Source organism: Stegostoma tigrinum, chromosome 23 (genome assembly GCF_030684315.1).
Source record: "Stegostoma tigrinum isolate sSteTig4 chromosome 23, sSteTig4.hap1, whole genome shotgun sequence".
Taxonomy (NCBI): Eukaryota; Metazoa; Chordata; class Chondrichthyes; order Orectolobiformes; family Stegostomatidae; genus Stegostoma; species Stegostoma tigrinum.
This window is the reverse complement of record NC_081376.1, coordinates 34792840-34806481: the sequence shown is the minus strand read 5'-3', so window position 1 is coordinate 34806481 and position 13642 is coordinate 34792840. Positions and strand designations below refer to the sequence as shown.

Below are 13642 nucleotides of genomic sequence, written 5' to 3'. Positions count from 1 at the left end.
GTAATGCAATGCAGCATTTGCCTAGAACATTTTTGGTCAATGCTTTGGTATAGAATTTGAACCCACAACCTCATGACTCAGTCAAGAAAGCCACGAACTGAGTCCAGCTGATGATTCATTATTACAGCATCACTGCAAGATTTTACACTAGAAAGAAAGAAAAACAGGTTGACTACCCCATTCAAATGCTTTGATCCTAGCATTATGCAGATTGACATATGTTTTAATTTGCTCAGAGAAAGCAATGGACATAGGATTGGCTCACAAAGCCAGTTCCAGAAATGCAGGTCTTTGAGGCATTGAGGAATGCAGAATTTTTGGCATTCAAAAATCACATTTTAGGCACAAATACAATAAACAAATTGTATTGTAAACAGAGATATATATTTTTTAATAATAAATGGAAATGAAATTAAATTCACAGAAGTAATTTCCACAACTAAAATATTGATTAAAACTGGTCAAGCTCATACAGAATTTCAAAAAGATGGCATTTGCAAAGCATTGATCATTATGTTTTAAAATGAAAGCTTTTCAAGAAATATAACATTCCATGATTATAGTATATTGTACATGGGATGAATACAGCCATTCATTCCACTGATATCATGTCTAAATTAGCTAGATGCCTCATGGTTGGGCGCCCATGTGGGCAGTTCCAGGGGTGCTCTATTTCACCCATGTGTGTAACCAACTTCTTCATCTCACTGATATGAAGCGCAGTCCCAATCATCACCTGGAGGGGTGGGAAAAAAAGTTGCACAATATAAGGCATAATAGTACAGCCTTCAACCTCCTTACTTCAGTTTATGCCGGTAGTGTCCTCAATATCTAATCCTACTACTTATTCCTTAATAGAAAGCCAAAATAATGAGTGCTGATAAGATTATTATGCTGCTGGGGCCATCACCATTTATTCTGCTTCTGATCTCTTTACCTACTATGCTTTTCAACAGGAATCATTAATTAACAATCATGGGAAAAAAAGCTTAGACGATTCCTTGATAATAAAATGTGAGGCTGGATGAACACAGCAGGCCAAGCAGCATCTCAGGAGCACTGAGATGCTGCTTGGCCTGCTGTGTTCATCCAGCCTCACATTTTATTATCTTGGATTCTCCAGCATCTGCAGTTCCCATTAGCTCTTAGACGATTCCTTCCTGGTCTTGATAAATGGAATTTAAGTTCATTGTAGCTCATCAACTGAACCAGAGCTGATCAAATCTGAGTCATTTTGTATGGCTGAATATAATGGCATATGGTCCATGCACTCTAATTAACTGTGAGAGCTGGGTAAAAATTTAAGGAAGACGTCAACACCTACATGCAATAAAGAAAGCAAAGCCCAACATGCACAGAGCTGAATTTGAGTATTGGGGAAGAATCTCTTAGGATAAGTAGCTCTTCTAATGATTCAATACTCTTCATAAAGATTTGAACTTCAAAACATTGGTCAAATGCAGCTCACAGTTATACTGTCGGTGTTTGCCATTAGAGGAGTTTACTTCGGACTCCCAGGGGCCATTTTCTGTGAAATCAACCGCATTACACTGCAGGGGAACACAACTGCAAGGCAAAAGGTTCTAAAGAGCCAACAGGAGGAATTCTATTTAATAGGAGCACAAATACAGTGGTGTCCTTTTCTTAGGTGCTCAGTTTCACTTAAGATTTATAATATAATTTCATGGTTTATAATACAATAAATTAGTGACGATCATTAAATGCACTTTATTAGAAATGTTCTGAGGAACACTTACCGACTTTCTACAAGCTCTGGAAGCAAACATCTGCCTGACTCTGGACGGTCGACACATCACGCCAGGCATGTCGCTCAGCATGAAAATCAGCTCATCGATATCCTGAGGACCAAATGTCCAGTTCTTGCTCATGGGCAAGGAAACCAACTTCACTCTATTTGTGGGAGTGGCTTGATTGAAAACCACCATGGGCAAAACAAAACAAAAACACATTCTATAAGCAGGTATTGAACAAAACCAGTTATTGACCTCAACTTAATTTTGTTCAAGGATATTTATGTCTGGTGTTTTAAATACAAGGAGATAAACCAACCTTCTTCATTTATAATAAAATCAAACCCATTCTTTCTGAAAATGTCCAAGTTTTCCATCAGTACAGTTTCATTCACTGCAGTTAAATGAAGACTCTGGGGCCTAGAAAGTTAAAAACAATATTTAACTATATGAATGGAGAAGAATATGTTCTTTAAAAAAGAAACAGGATCAAGTCCAACTTAAATTCCATTTTCAGAATTCATCTGTAATGGGATGACAGAAATGCTTAAAGATTGTGCATAGCAAGAGACAGTTATAGGCAATTAACCTCCCAGATTAAATTTAAATATAATGTATCTAATTATTCTAATCACTTTTCGGTCATAACAATGTGGGCAATACTGACTGGACCAGCATTTATTGCAGATCCCTAGCTGTCATTGATATGGCAGTGGTGAGTTGTCTTCTTGAACCACTGCCATAGGTACACCCACAATGCCTTTAGGGAGGGCGTTCCAGGATTTTGACCCAAAGGCACTGAAGGAACAGCGATATATTTCCAAGTCAGGATGATGGGTGCTCCCATGTACCTGTTGCCTTTGTCCATATAGATAATAGGGGTCATGAGGTTAAAAAGTGCTGTCTAAAGAGGTCTTGGCAAATTTCTGCAGCGCACCTTACATTTTGGCCCTTTAAGCCTGCTATGCCATTCAGCAATTCCTGACTGGTTTACTCTACGTTCCCAACTTCTCCCCTGTAAACCTTTCACCCCCTTCCTTATCAAGAATCTGTCTCCCTCCTTCTTAATAATATTCAAAGATTCTGATTCCACCATCCTTTAAGGAAGGTTTCCAAAGACTCTCAATCCTCTGAGAAAAAATTCTCAAGTTAATCTTAAATAGACAACCACTTACTTTAAACAGTGACCCTAGTTCTCGATTTTCCCACAGGAGGTAACATCTTTTCCACAGCCACCTCGTGAAGACCTCTCAGAATACTGCATGTTTCGATTAAGTCCCCGCTCACTCTAAACTCTAACCTACAACTTTTCTTCAGAAGTCAATTCACCCATTCCAAGTACTAGTTTCGTAAACCTTCTCTGAACTGCTTCCACTGCATCTGCATTCTTCCTTAAGTAAGTGGATAATGCTAGATACAGTACTCCAGATGTTATCTCACCAGTGCCCCATATGACCGAAACCTCCCCAACTACTGTATTCAATTCCTCTGCAATGATCAATAACATTCTATTAGCTTTATTAATTACTTTCTGTACCTGCACACTCATCATTTGCGATTCATGCACAAGGACATCACGATCCTTCTGCATCGCAAGATTTAGCAAACTCTCACCATCTCTGAATTACGATATCATTTGATTCTTTCAGCCAAAATGGACAATTTCACATGCTCCCATAATATAATCCATTTGATAGATCTTTGCCCAATCACAAACTATCACCATCCTTTTGTAGCCTCTTTATGTCTCCTCATAACTTACTTTGTTACCCATCTTGTGTCAACAGCTGATTTGGCAATCAGGTATTCAGTCTTTTCATTCATGCAATTTAAAAGAAATGTAGAGGATCGAGGCCTGAGCAATGATCTTTACCGCTACACTGTTTTCTGTCAACTAGCCAATCTTCTATCCATGGCCCCATGAGCTCTCATTTTCTGCAAAAGCCTTTGATATGGTACCTTAAATGTCTTCTGGAAATCCAAGTACAGTACATTAATTGAGCTGCCCTTACCCACAACATGTGTTACTTTATTGAAGAACATCAATAAATTGGTTAATACATGTCTAGAAAAGGACACTTGGTCTAGGCTTTCCACCATGCACTCATTAGAACATTTCACAAGGATACTAATTTAAGATGAAAACCAACATGTACATTGCATGAGAGAGGATAATGTTGATGGGTTGCAAGAAAACACTGAATGGCAGAAACATCAACATGGAAAATTCACCCATTAATGCTGATGAACAGTTAAAATCCGGGATGCGTTAAAATTTCAAATCAAGCAAGTCGAATCTGTCAGGTCAACTGAGAAATGACAAAATGAAACAGATGCAGTGCATGTACATGTTCTTTCTATCTGTAAAAAACAGGGCCCTGTGTATATATAACCTCCAGCACATGCAGGTATGCCACAGAGAGGTCTAGATTGATAATTCAAAATTGGTTGTCAGTGTAACTCTTTGCATGTTCAGGATTATCCAGCAAATGTTGTTCACTGAATTGCATCTAATGTTAGAAATTGTGTTGGGAGTATTGCAAGCCAAGGATGATTATGATCAGTACCTCGCTTGTCACAAACAGCCAAATGAGCATGCTGTTTAATATGATCCATCAGTCTTTGGGACATATTTAGCATCACACCAACACTGAAATTCATACACCACATTAATCGTTTGTGTTAGGCAAAAGGCTTTTTGGACCAATGGCAGCATTCTGCAGTTGACAAGCATCAATCATTCTGCTACTGTGTAGTAGCAGCATCGTGGGATGTGGGCTTCACTGACTGGTATAGCACTTTTTGCCCATTCCTAGTTGCCCTTGGAAAAGGTAGTGGTGAGCTGCTTTCTTGAACTGTTGTTGTAGATAGACCCACAATGCCACCAAGCTGAGTGTTCCAGGATTTTGGCCCAGCAACACAAATATATTTCCAGATGGTGATTGGCTTGGAGGGAATCTTGCTGATGTCGGTGTTCCCATGTACCTGCTTCCCTTGTCCTTCAACAAGAAAGTAGGTTCTTTGGATAGTACCTTCCAAACCCAAGTGAATTTTTGCAGTGCATCTTGTGAGTGTTGCTGCTGAATGTCAATGGTGAACAGAATGAATGGAAAGGGAAGGTTGTTGCTTTGTCCTGGACAGTATCAGGCTTCAAGAGTTTAGTCTGAGGTGCATTCATCCAGGCAAGTGAGACGTATTCTATTATTTTCCTGACTTATGCCTTGTGAATAGGCTTTAAGGAGTCAGGTAAGTTACTCAGTTTCCCTAGCTTTCCACTTGGTCTTATATCCACAATATGTACAGTAACCTGTCCTATTCAGTTTCTGAATGGTAACTCTTAGGATGTTGATAATTGGTGATTCAGTGATGGTAACACCACTGAATGTCAAGAGATAATGATTAGATTCTCTCTTGTCAGAGATGGTCATAGCTTGGCATTTATGTAGGATAAATATCACTTGCCACTTTTCAGCCCAAACCTAGATGCTGCCCAGGTCTTGCTGCATTCAGATATGGACTGCAGGAGTTGCAAATGATGCTGAACATTATGCAATCATCAGAGAACATCCGCACTTCTGGAGGGAAGATTATTGATAAAGCAGATTTAAATTGTTTGGCTGAGGACACTACACTGAGGAACTCTTGGGAACTGAGATAACTAACATTCAAATACTACAACTAGCTTTGTCAGTGCCAGGTATGACTCCAATCAGCAAAGAGTTTTTTCCCCCGAATCCAATCTTGCTAGGGCACCTTGATACCACACTTGGTCAAATATGCTGTCAAGGGTAGTCACTTTCTCCATCCCTTGAATTCAGCTATTTTTTCCTCATTTAAACCAAGACTGTAATGAGGTCAGGAGATGAGGGGGTCTGGTGGAACACAAACTGGGTGTTAGTGAGCAAGTTATTGCTAAGGAAGTGCTGCTTAACAGAACTGACGATTACACTGTCCATTACTTTACTGATGATTGAGAGTAGACCGATTGGCCAATAATTGGCCAGGTTTGATTTGGCGTTGGCAATTTTCTACATTGTTGTGTAGATGCCTGTGTTGCAGCTGTACTTGAACATCTTGGCTGAGCATGCTGTAGGTTCTGGGGCATGTTTCAGTAGTTACTGGAAATGTTGTCATGACCTAAAGCCTATCCAATGCTACAGTAATTTCTTGATATCTTCTAGAGGAATCAAATTGGCTGAAGACTGGCATCTGCAAGGCTGGGATCCTGAGAGGAGGCCAAGGTGGGTCATCTACACAGCACTTCAGGCTGAAGATTGTTGCAAATGCTTCAGCCTTAACATTCCAACTGATATGTTGGCCGCCCCACTCGGTGAAGGTAAGAATTGTTTGTGGAACTTCCTTCATCAGTGAGCTGTTTCACTGTTGACCACCATCCACTATGGCAAGTCTGCAGAGCTTACACCTGATCCATTGGCTGTGAAATCACTTAGGTCTGTCTATCACTTGCTGCTTAAGTTGTCTGGCATGCTGGAAGTCCCGTTTGGTACCTTCAACAGCTTGACACTTCATTTTCAGATATGGCTGGCGTTGTTCCTGGTATGTCCTTCCACACTCTCCACTGAACCAGGGTTGATACCTTGACTTAATGTACAGTGGGGGATGCTGGGTTATGATGTTTTGTTGCATTACAATTCTGTTGCTGCTCATAGCACACAACACCTTTATGGATGTCTAGTCTTGTGTCATTAGATCTGTCTGAAGTCTATCCTAGTTAACACAGTGATAGTGCCACACAACACGAGGTCATTTCAGTATGAAGACAGGAACTTCACCCCCATCTTGGTGGTTAGGGTCAACATTGAGAACTCCCAGGCTAAGTCCTTCTCGACTGGGCACCATGGTGCTGCAACTTCTGCTGGGTTTGGTCAGCTGATGGGACAGGACATACCCAGGGATAGTGATGGCAATGTGTGGTACAGTTCTGCGAATATGGCTATATGAGGCTGTTGCATGAAGGTTCTGTGATACAGCTCTTTCAATTTTGGCACTAGCTCCTTGATATTAGGAAGGATGATTTTTCAGGTTAACTGGGCTGAGTTTGCCATCGTTGCTTCTGTTGCTAGGTTGGTGCCAAGCAGTCTGTCCATTCAATTTCTGTTTTGAAACTTTCCAGTAATTGTTACAACTCTATGTCATATTCTTTGCCATCCTGCAGCCATGTCTGTGCGGCTTCAGCTTCAGAAGTCTATTCCATCATTCAGTTAGGTAATGGCTGGTCTCCACTTCAACCTTGGCCCGTAATCCTAGCAAAAAGGTATTGATCTCAACCTTGTCAGCCACCTGAGCAGCAAGTTCCAACTGTTTCTCCCCCGTGACTATAAGTTTTAGTGAGAAGTGCATTTTACAAAATAATTAATGATTTCTTTCAGATAACAAACAGCAAAAAGTAAATCTTACGCTATTAGCTTTTGACTTTGAAGAACTGTGTGCTGCTGCAGCATTTCAAAATTGTACTTCTCATCAGTGGCATGCTGGTCCACAATGAACAGATCTGAATCCAGCTTAGTGATGATAAATCCCAAGTTGAATTGACCAATAATTTCCATGCTGGAAAACCTGTCTTTGCTGCAAATAGTAAAAGACAAGGTCATTGAATATACAAGGTTAATGCAAAGTGCTTCAGAGAAGAAAATGTGCCATTACTCCAATCGCTAAATAAGACTTTATGCAAGATATAGCAGGGCTCCAATACTCTAACATATGGTTGGGGCTAAGTTACAAATATTTACATTGTTTCCAAGAAAACAGTTGCTAAAGCATCAGACTTTTTAAAATTAAATTTTATACTGAAGAGATATATTGTTAGTTTAATTTAACCTGGTGTAGAGTACTACTTACTAACACTCCCTTCCTCACCAACGAAGGACAGATTTATTTGCAGTGCTGCACATCAGATGTGACGTTAAAATGAAATCCCATCCACTTGTTTAAGTGGTCTATAAAAATGATCGTGAGATGGTCCGGTAATATTTAGGAATAATTATTATGGACCAATGATTAATGGGCAAAAGCACTTCATCATAGCTGGTTTAAAAATAAGGTGCCACGTCAAGGTCATTGTAGAAAATAAAAACTCACGGTGTAGGAAGTAGCATAGTGGCATGGACAGAGGAATGGCTGGCTAACAGGAAGCAGGGAGTAGGTGTGAACAGGTTTTTTTTCGGGTTGGCAACATGTAATGAGTGGTATGCCTTAGGGATCATTGGTGGGCTCAACTGTTTGCAATCTATGTCAATGACATAGGTGAAAGGGCTGAAGGTATGTCTGCTGAATTTGCTCACATCACAAAGATAGGTAGGAAAATAATTGGTGAGGAGGACACAAGGAGGATATAAAAAGATATTGTATCAGTGATAATGGGAACTGCAGATGCTGGAGAATCCAAGATAATAAAGTGTGAAGCTGGATGAACACAGCAGGCCAAGCAGCATCTCAGAAGCACAAAAGCTGACGTTTCGGGCCTAGACCCTTCATCAGAGAGGGGGATGGGGAGAGGGAACTGGAATAAATAGGGAGAGAGGGGGAGGCGGATCGAAGATGGAGAGAAAAGAAGATAGGTGGAGAGGAGAGTATAGGTGAGGAGGTAGGGAGGGGATAGGTCAGTCCAGGGAAGACGGACAGGTCAAGGAGGTGGGATGAGGTAGTAGGTAGGAAATGGAGGTGCGGCTTGAGGTGGGAGGAAGGGATGGGTGAGAGGAAGAACAGGTTAGGGAAGCGGAGACAGGCTGGGCTGGTTTTGGGATGCAGCGGGAGGAGGGGAGGAGCTGAGCTGGTTTTGTGATGCAGTGGGGGGAGGGGAGATTTTGAAGCTTGAGAAGTCCACATTGATACCATTGGGCTGCAGGGTTCCCAAGTGGAATATGAGTTGCTGTTCTTGCAACCTTCGGGTGGCATCATTGTGGCACTGCAGGAGGCCTATGACGGACATGTCCAAGCGGAGGCTTGGGGACCACTTTGCAGAACACCTCTGCTCGGTTTGCAACAAACAACTGCACCTCCCAGTCGCGAACCATTTTAACTCCCCCTCCCATTCCTCAGACGACATGTCCATCATGGTGAATGAAGTGACTTGATTGAAATATATAAAATCTTGATGGGTCTTAACAGGTTAGACTTGAAAGGATCGTTCATCTAATGGAAGAATCTAGAATTGGGGCTCACTGTTTAAAAAATCAGGAGTGCCTATTTAAAACAGAGATTAAGCTAAATTTTCTCTTGGGGGACAAGGGTTTTCGGAATGGTCTTCCCAAAAAGGTATTGGAACCAGAGTCTTTTGAATATTTCTAATTTATATTAGAAAGATGTGCAAGATATCGAATATTTTACATAGATTCTTGTTAAATTTTCTGGTGGAGCAGCAGCGCAAGCGGGAGCTTGGACCAGGGGCCTGTCGGGAGTGAGTCACTGTAGTGTAGATGAGCAGAGAGATCTCGGTGTCCATGTACACAGATCCTTGAAAGTTGCCACCCAGGTTGACAGGGCTGTTAAGAAGGCATACGGTGTTTTAGCTTTTATTAATAGAGGGATCGAGTTCCGGAACCAAGAGGTTATGCTGCAGCTGTACAAAACTCTGGTGCGGCCGCACTTGGAGTATTGTGTATAGTTCTGGTCACCGTATTATAAGAAGGATGTGGAAGCTTTGGAAAGGGTGCAGAGGAGATTTACTAGGATGTTGCCTGGTATGGACGGAAGGTCTTACGAGGAAAGGCTGAGGGACTTGAGGCTGTTTTCATTAGAGAGAAGAAGGTTGAGAGGTGACTTAATTGAGACATATAAAATAATCAGAGGGTTAGATAGGGTGGATAGGGAGAGCCTTTTTCCTAGGATGGTGATGGCGAGCACGAGGGGGCATAGCTTTAAATTGAGGGGTGAGAGATATAGGACAGATGTCAGAGGTAGTTTCTTTACTCAGAGAGTAGTAAGGAATGGAACGCTTTGCCTGCAACGGTAGTAGATTTGCCAACTTTAGGTACATTTAAGTCATCATTGGACAAGCATATGGACGTACATGGAATAGTGTAGGTTAGATGGGCTTCAGATCGGTATGACAGGTCGGCACAACATCGAGGGCCGAAGGGCCTGTACTGTGCTGTTATGTTCTATGTAAACAAGAGGTTGAAAGGTTATTGGGGTAGGAGGAAACATGGATTTGAATTTATCATTGGATGAGCCATGATTATACTTAATGATGAAGCAGGCTTGAGGGGCTGAATGGCCTCCTCCTGATTGGTATTCTCACATGGAAGAGTGTGACCTTAAGTTGAAACAACATTAGAAATGTAGCAATGAAATTGGATTAAGTGAACTCAGGAATTGTTTTGCATTTGTAAACAAAGATTCCAGATCACTTTTGGGTGAAAAGACTTTATCAAATAAAAAGGAGCTAAACAAATGTCTAGCAGTAGGTATAAGAACAGACTGAGATTATCACTTTTGTAAGCCTTTGGTTCCTTTCCAGACAAGGCTGGAGAAAGGAGCAAATGAGTTACTTATGCAAACAGTCAATTAAAGTTAGTGTGAAGACAGGTAGGTGAATGACTTGAGCTTTACTAGATTAATTGTAAAATACCCCAGCAAAGTCCACAAGATATTATATATAATATGGAGACTATAGGTGGCACAGCAACATGGTGGCTCAGTGGTTAGCACTGCTGCCTCACAGCATAGGGACCTAGGTTCAATTCCACCTTTGGGCGACTGTGTGGAGTTTGCACATTCTCCCTGTGTCTGCGTGGGTTTCCTCTGGATGCTCCAGTTTCCTCCCACAGTCCAAAGATGTGCAGGCGAGGTGGATTGGCCATGCTAAATTGCCCAGTGTTCGGGGATATGTTAATTAGGTGGGTTATGAGGGATGGGTCTGGATGGGATGCTCTGATGGTTGGTGTGGACTTGTTGGGCTGAAGGACCTGTTTCCACACTGTCGGGATTCTATGATGATAACTATAGAGCAAGCAAGCTTGAAAGGGGTCAAATGACCTCTCATTCCAGGTGTTAGGACTGTGATTGTTTATTTGATAATAAACAATTTCTAAATATGATGCTGCGCACATTTAACACAGTGTAAGATGTTGGTTTGTCTGTAAATTTGCTTGCAAATCTTCACCTGTTGTCAATACCTGAGAAAACTTAACCGTTAGCTTTAATTACTGCAATTGAAAAATTCTTACTTATACTTCATAAAACATCCTAGATCATACATTACAATTCTATTGCTGCTCATAGCACACAACACCTTATGGATGTCTAGTCTTGAGTTACTAGATCTGTTTGCAGTCGATCCTAGTTAGCACAGTGATAGTGCCACGCAACACGAGGTAATTTCAATCAGGTGAATATGATGATTTGTAGTATATAAATTTGTTCAAAAGTAAATATAAATATTCCATACAAGGTATGAATTTAGGGATACAGCAGAATTATTAGTTATATTGCTGGAATTATCCAGTGACATTAGTTCAAATCCCATGACAGAAGTCAAGGAATCTAAATTCAATGAAGTTAAATAAAATACAATAAAAAGCTGATAATCATAATGATCCTATTGAATGGAGGAGCAGGCTTGAGATGATGGACGGTCTACACTGCTCCTGACTCATATATAATAATGTAGCCTTAAGCAGTTTACTAATGTGCTTTAGGGAGAAAATATGCTGTCCTTACCTCGTTTGGTCTACAAGTGATTCCATCTATGGTTGACTTAATTTGAAATTGCCTATGAAGCCCACTGAGTTTTGTAATCAAGACAGCAGCTCACCTTCCCAAGGGCAAATAGGAATGAGCAATACATACTGGCTTTGAGGCTTTGACTTTAATCCACAGATTCTGTGAATGAATTTTTAAAAAATGACAATTTAATTACCTAATCTCTTTTTTGAGTTCAGCCTCTGCCACTTGATTGTCTTCAGGACTAATCTGGGCTCGAAATCGCCTGCATCTCTGGGCCTCTTTTTGAAGTGTTTGCTGCTCATGGACCAACTTCATTCTTAAACTAAGAAGGGCCATAGAGAAAGGGAGTTTCACAAACTTTTTATTCATTTCTACTGGTGTGTCAATCTCTGAAGTCTGAAATGTCCCAGGACCTGACGACAAGCTATCATCCAAACAGGGGCTGCCAACCTTCATGCGTTTTGCACCCTGGGTGGCACAACTGTGCGAACAAGAATCTGCCAGTAGTCGGCTGCAATTTTCTGCTGAACCTGTCTTCTCTGCTAGCTCACTAACACGGCCAGTCATTTCAGTTTTCAGTTCTTCTTCTCCTTTCCCAGCTTCTGAATCATTTTGGAGCATGTTGGGCAAGCTGACAGCATTATCAGAGCTGCCAGTGGGTTTGGACGAAGTGTTAGTCTCTGGCATGTTGCAGTCAAATTCTGATGGTGGCCTTGTGCAGCCTTTTGCAGAATCTGTCCCACTTTCAGAGTCCACGAAGTTCTGCTCCATTTGTTTGGGTTTTCCAGACACTGGGATGTGCTCAGTCCTACAATCAGGCTGAGGGCTACTCAATTTACAACTGGTAAAAAAATTGTGCAGTTTTCTTTGAACTGGAAAGTCCTCTTGTTTGTTAGACTTGGGCCCACATAACGGTGACCTGTGCAGGGAATATGCTTCACGTAACTTTGCAATGCCTACATACTTCTCTTTATCTGCATACGACTGCATAGCAGGTAATTGCTGCTTAGTTGGAACAGAGGACTTCAGACTGATTGCCTTGGGAACATTTTCAGAGATTCCTAAAACAGGGAACACAACTTAGCATTTAAAAATAATAAAACGCTCTTAAGCAATATTGTACCATATGCACTGTTACAGAAGTTTTTAAAATGCGCTCCTGCTTTATTGGCGTTACTAACTGAGTTGTGCTTGATGCTTCTCCATAGTTACCCAGGGCATTAAAAGTCAACACAAGCTGGAACTGCAGTCATGCTTGGACCAAAGTAAGTGGAATGAGATCGGGTGGGGTCAGGGCAGCTTTACTTCCCCGAAGGATATTAATGAATTACATTTCGAAAACAAAAAAAATCAATGTTCTGGTGATTTTTTATGATGGTTTTCTGGTGTCAGCTCACAAATGACCAGATTGACAGAATTCTACTTCACAACTTGCCATTATGGGACATTAACTTATGAATTTTTGGATTCTTAATTTAGTGCCAAAGGCACAGTGCTACAAGTGAAAGAAATTTTATGTAAAATTTTTGATTAATGAGAAGCCAGACTAAAACTTGTTTAGCAACTGAAGTGCCACACAACTACTTCGCTGATAACTCTGAATTAATGTTTTGTGTTTAAAGATACTTGTGAACAAATGCAACAGGCATAGTTTGCATATGCTAAAGATGTACCAGTAGCATTGTCTTTGCAATAATTCAGCTGATTGATGCAATTTGAAACACTCAAAATGACAGAGCCTTCAAAAGTGTTATGTATGCTTTCAAATATTGCATCATTCCATTTCTAATTCTCAAAGTACTCATTACACAACTAAGAAAATAAAAACATTTTAAACCATTCATTATAGATCACACAAGCCTAAAGATGACAGCTTGTGATCTTAGTGAATTAACATTTATCAACTTCGTACACCCCACTCCTTGGTCACGTGGCTCTGAGGTGTTACTCAATATGAAATAATGCAGACAATGCCTTCATTGTCCCTAAGTCCAAATTTTGTGAGTCTCTCTATTAAAACATTGTGGCAGTATTTTCATCATGGGAACTACCATAGTTCAGGAAGGTGGTTCACCAGCACCTTCTTATGGGCAATTAGAGGTGTGCAATAACAACACCCATGAACAAAGGGAACTAAGAAAGAAGTCTTCAATATAAACATCTTTTAAGTGATTTTTTTCGCTACGCCAATAAGCAAGATATAA

At 40.8% G+C, this 13642-nt stretch overlaps 1 protein-coding gene across 2 annotated transcripts in view; it reads right to left on the bottom strand.

Moving 5' to 3' along the window:
• Positions 1-439: 439 nt before the first annotated feature.
• pms2 (PMS1 homolog 2, mismatch repair system component) overlaps positions 440-13642 on the bottom strand; it is a 36519-nt gene continuing 23316 nt past the window's right edge. For both annotated transcript variants that reach the window (XM_048552059.2, XM_048552060.2), the window contains 5 exons: positions 11632-12499; positions 7170-7337; positions 2071-2171; positions 1758-1927; positions 440-736 (listed from right to left, as the gene is read on the bottom strand). In XM_048552059.2, the coding sequence (XP_048408016.1) occupies positions 593-736; positions 1758-1927; positions 2071-2171; positions 7170-7337; positions 11632-12499 (1451 nt within the window). In that variant the 3' untranslated portion in view covers positions 440-592. The remainder of the gene's footprint in view (positions 737-1757; positions 1928-2070; positions 2172-7169; positions 7338-11631; positions 12500-13642) is intronic.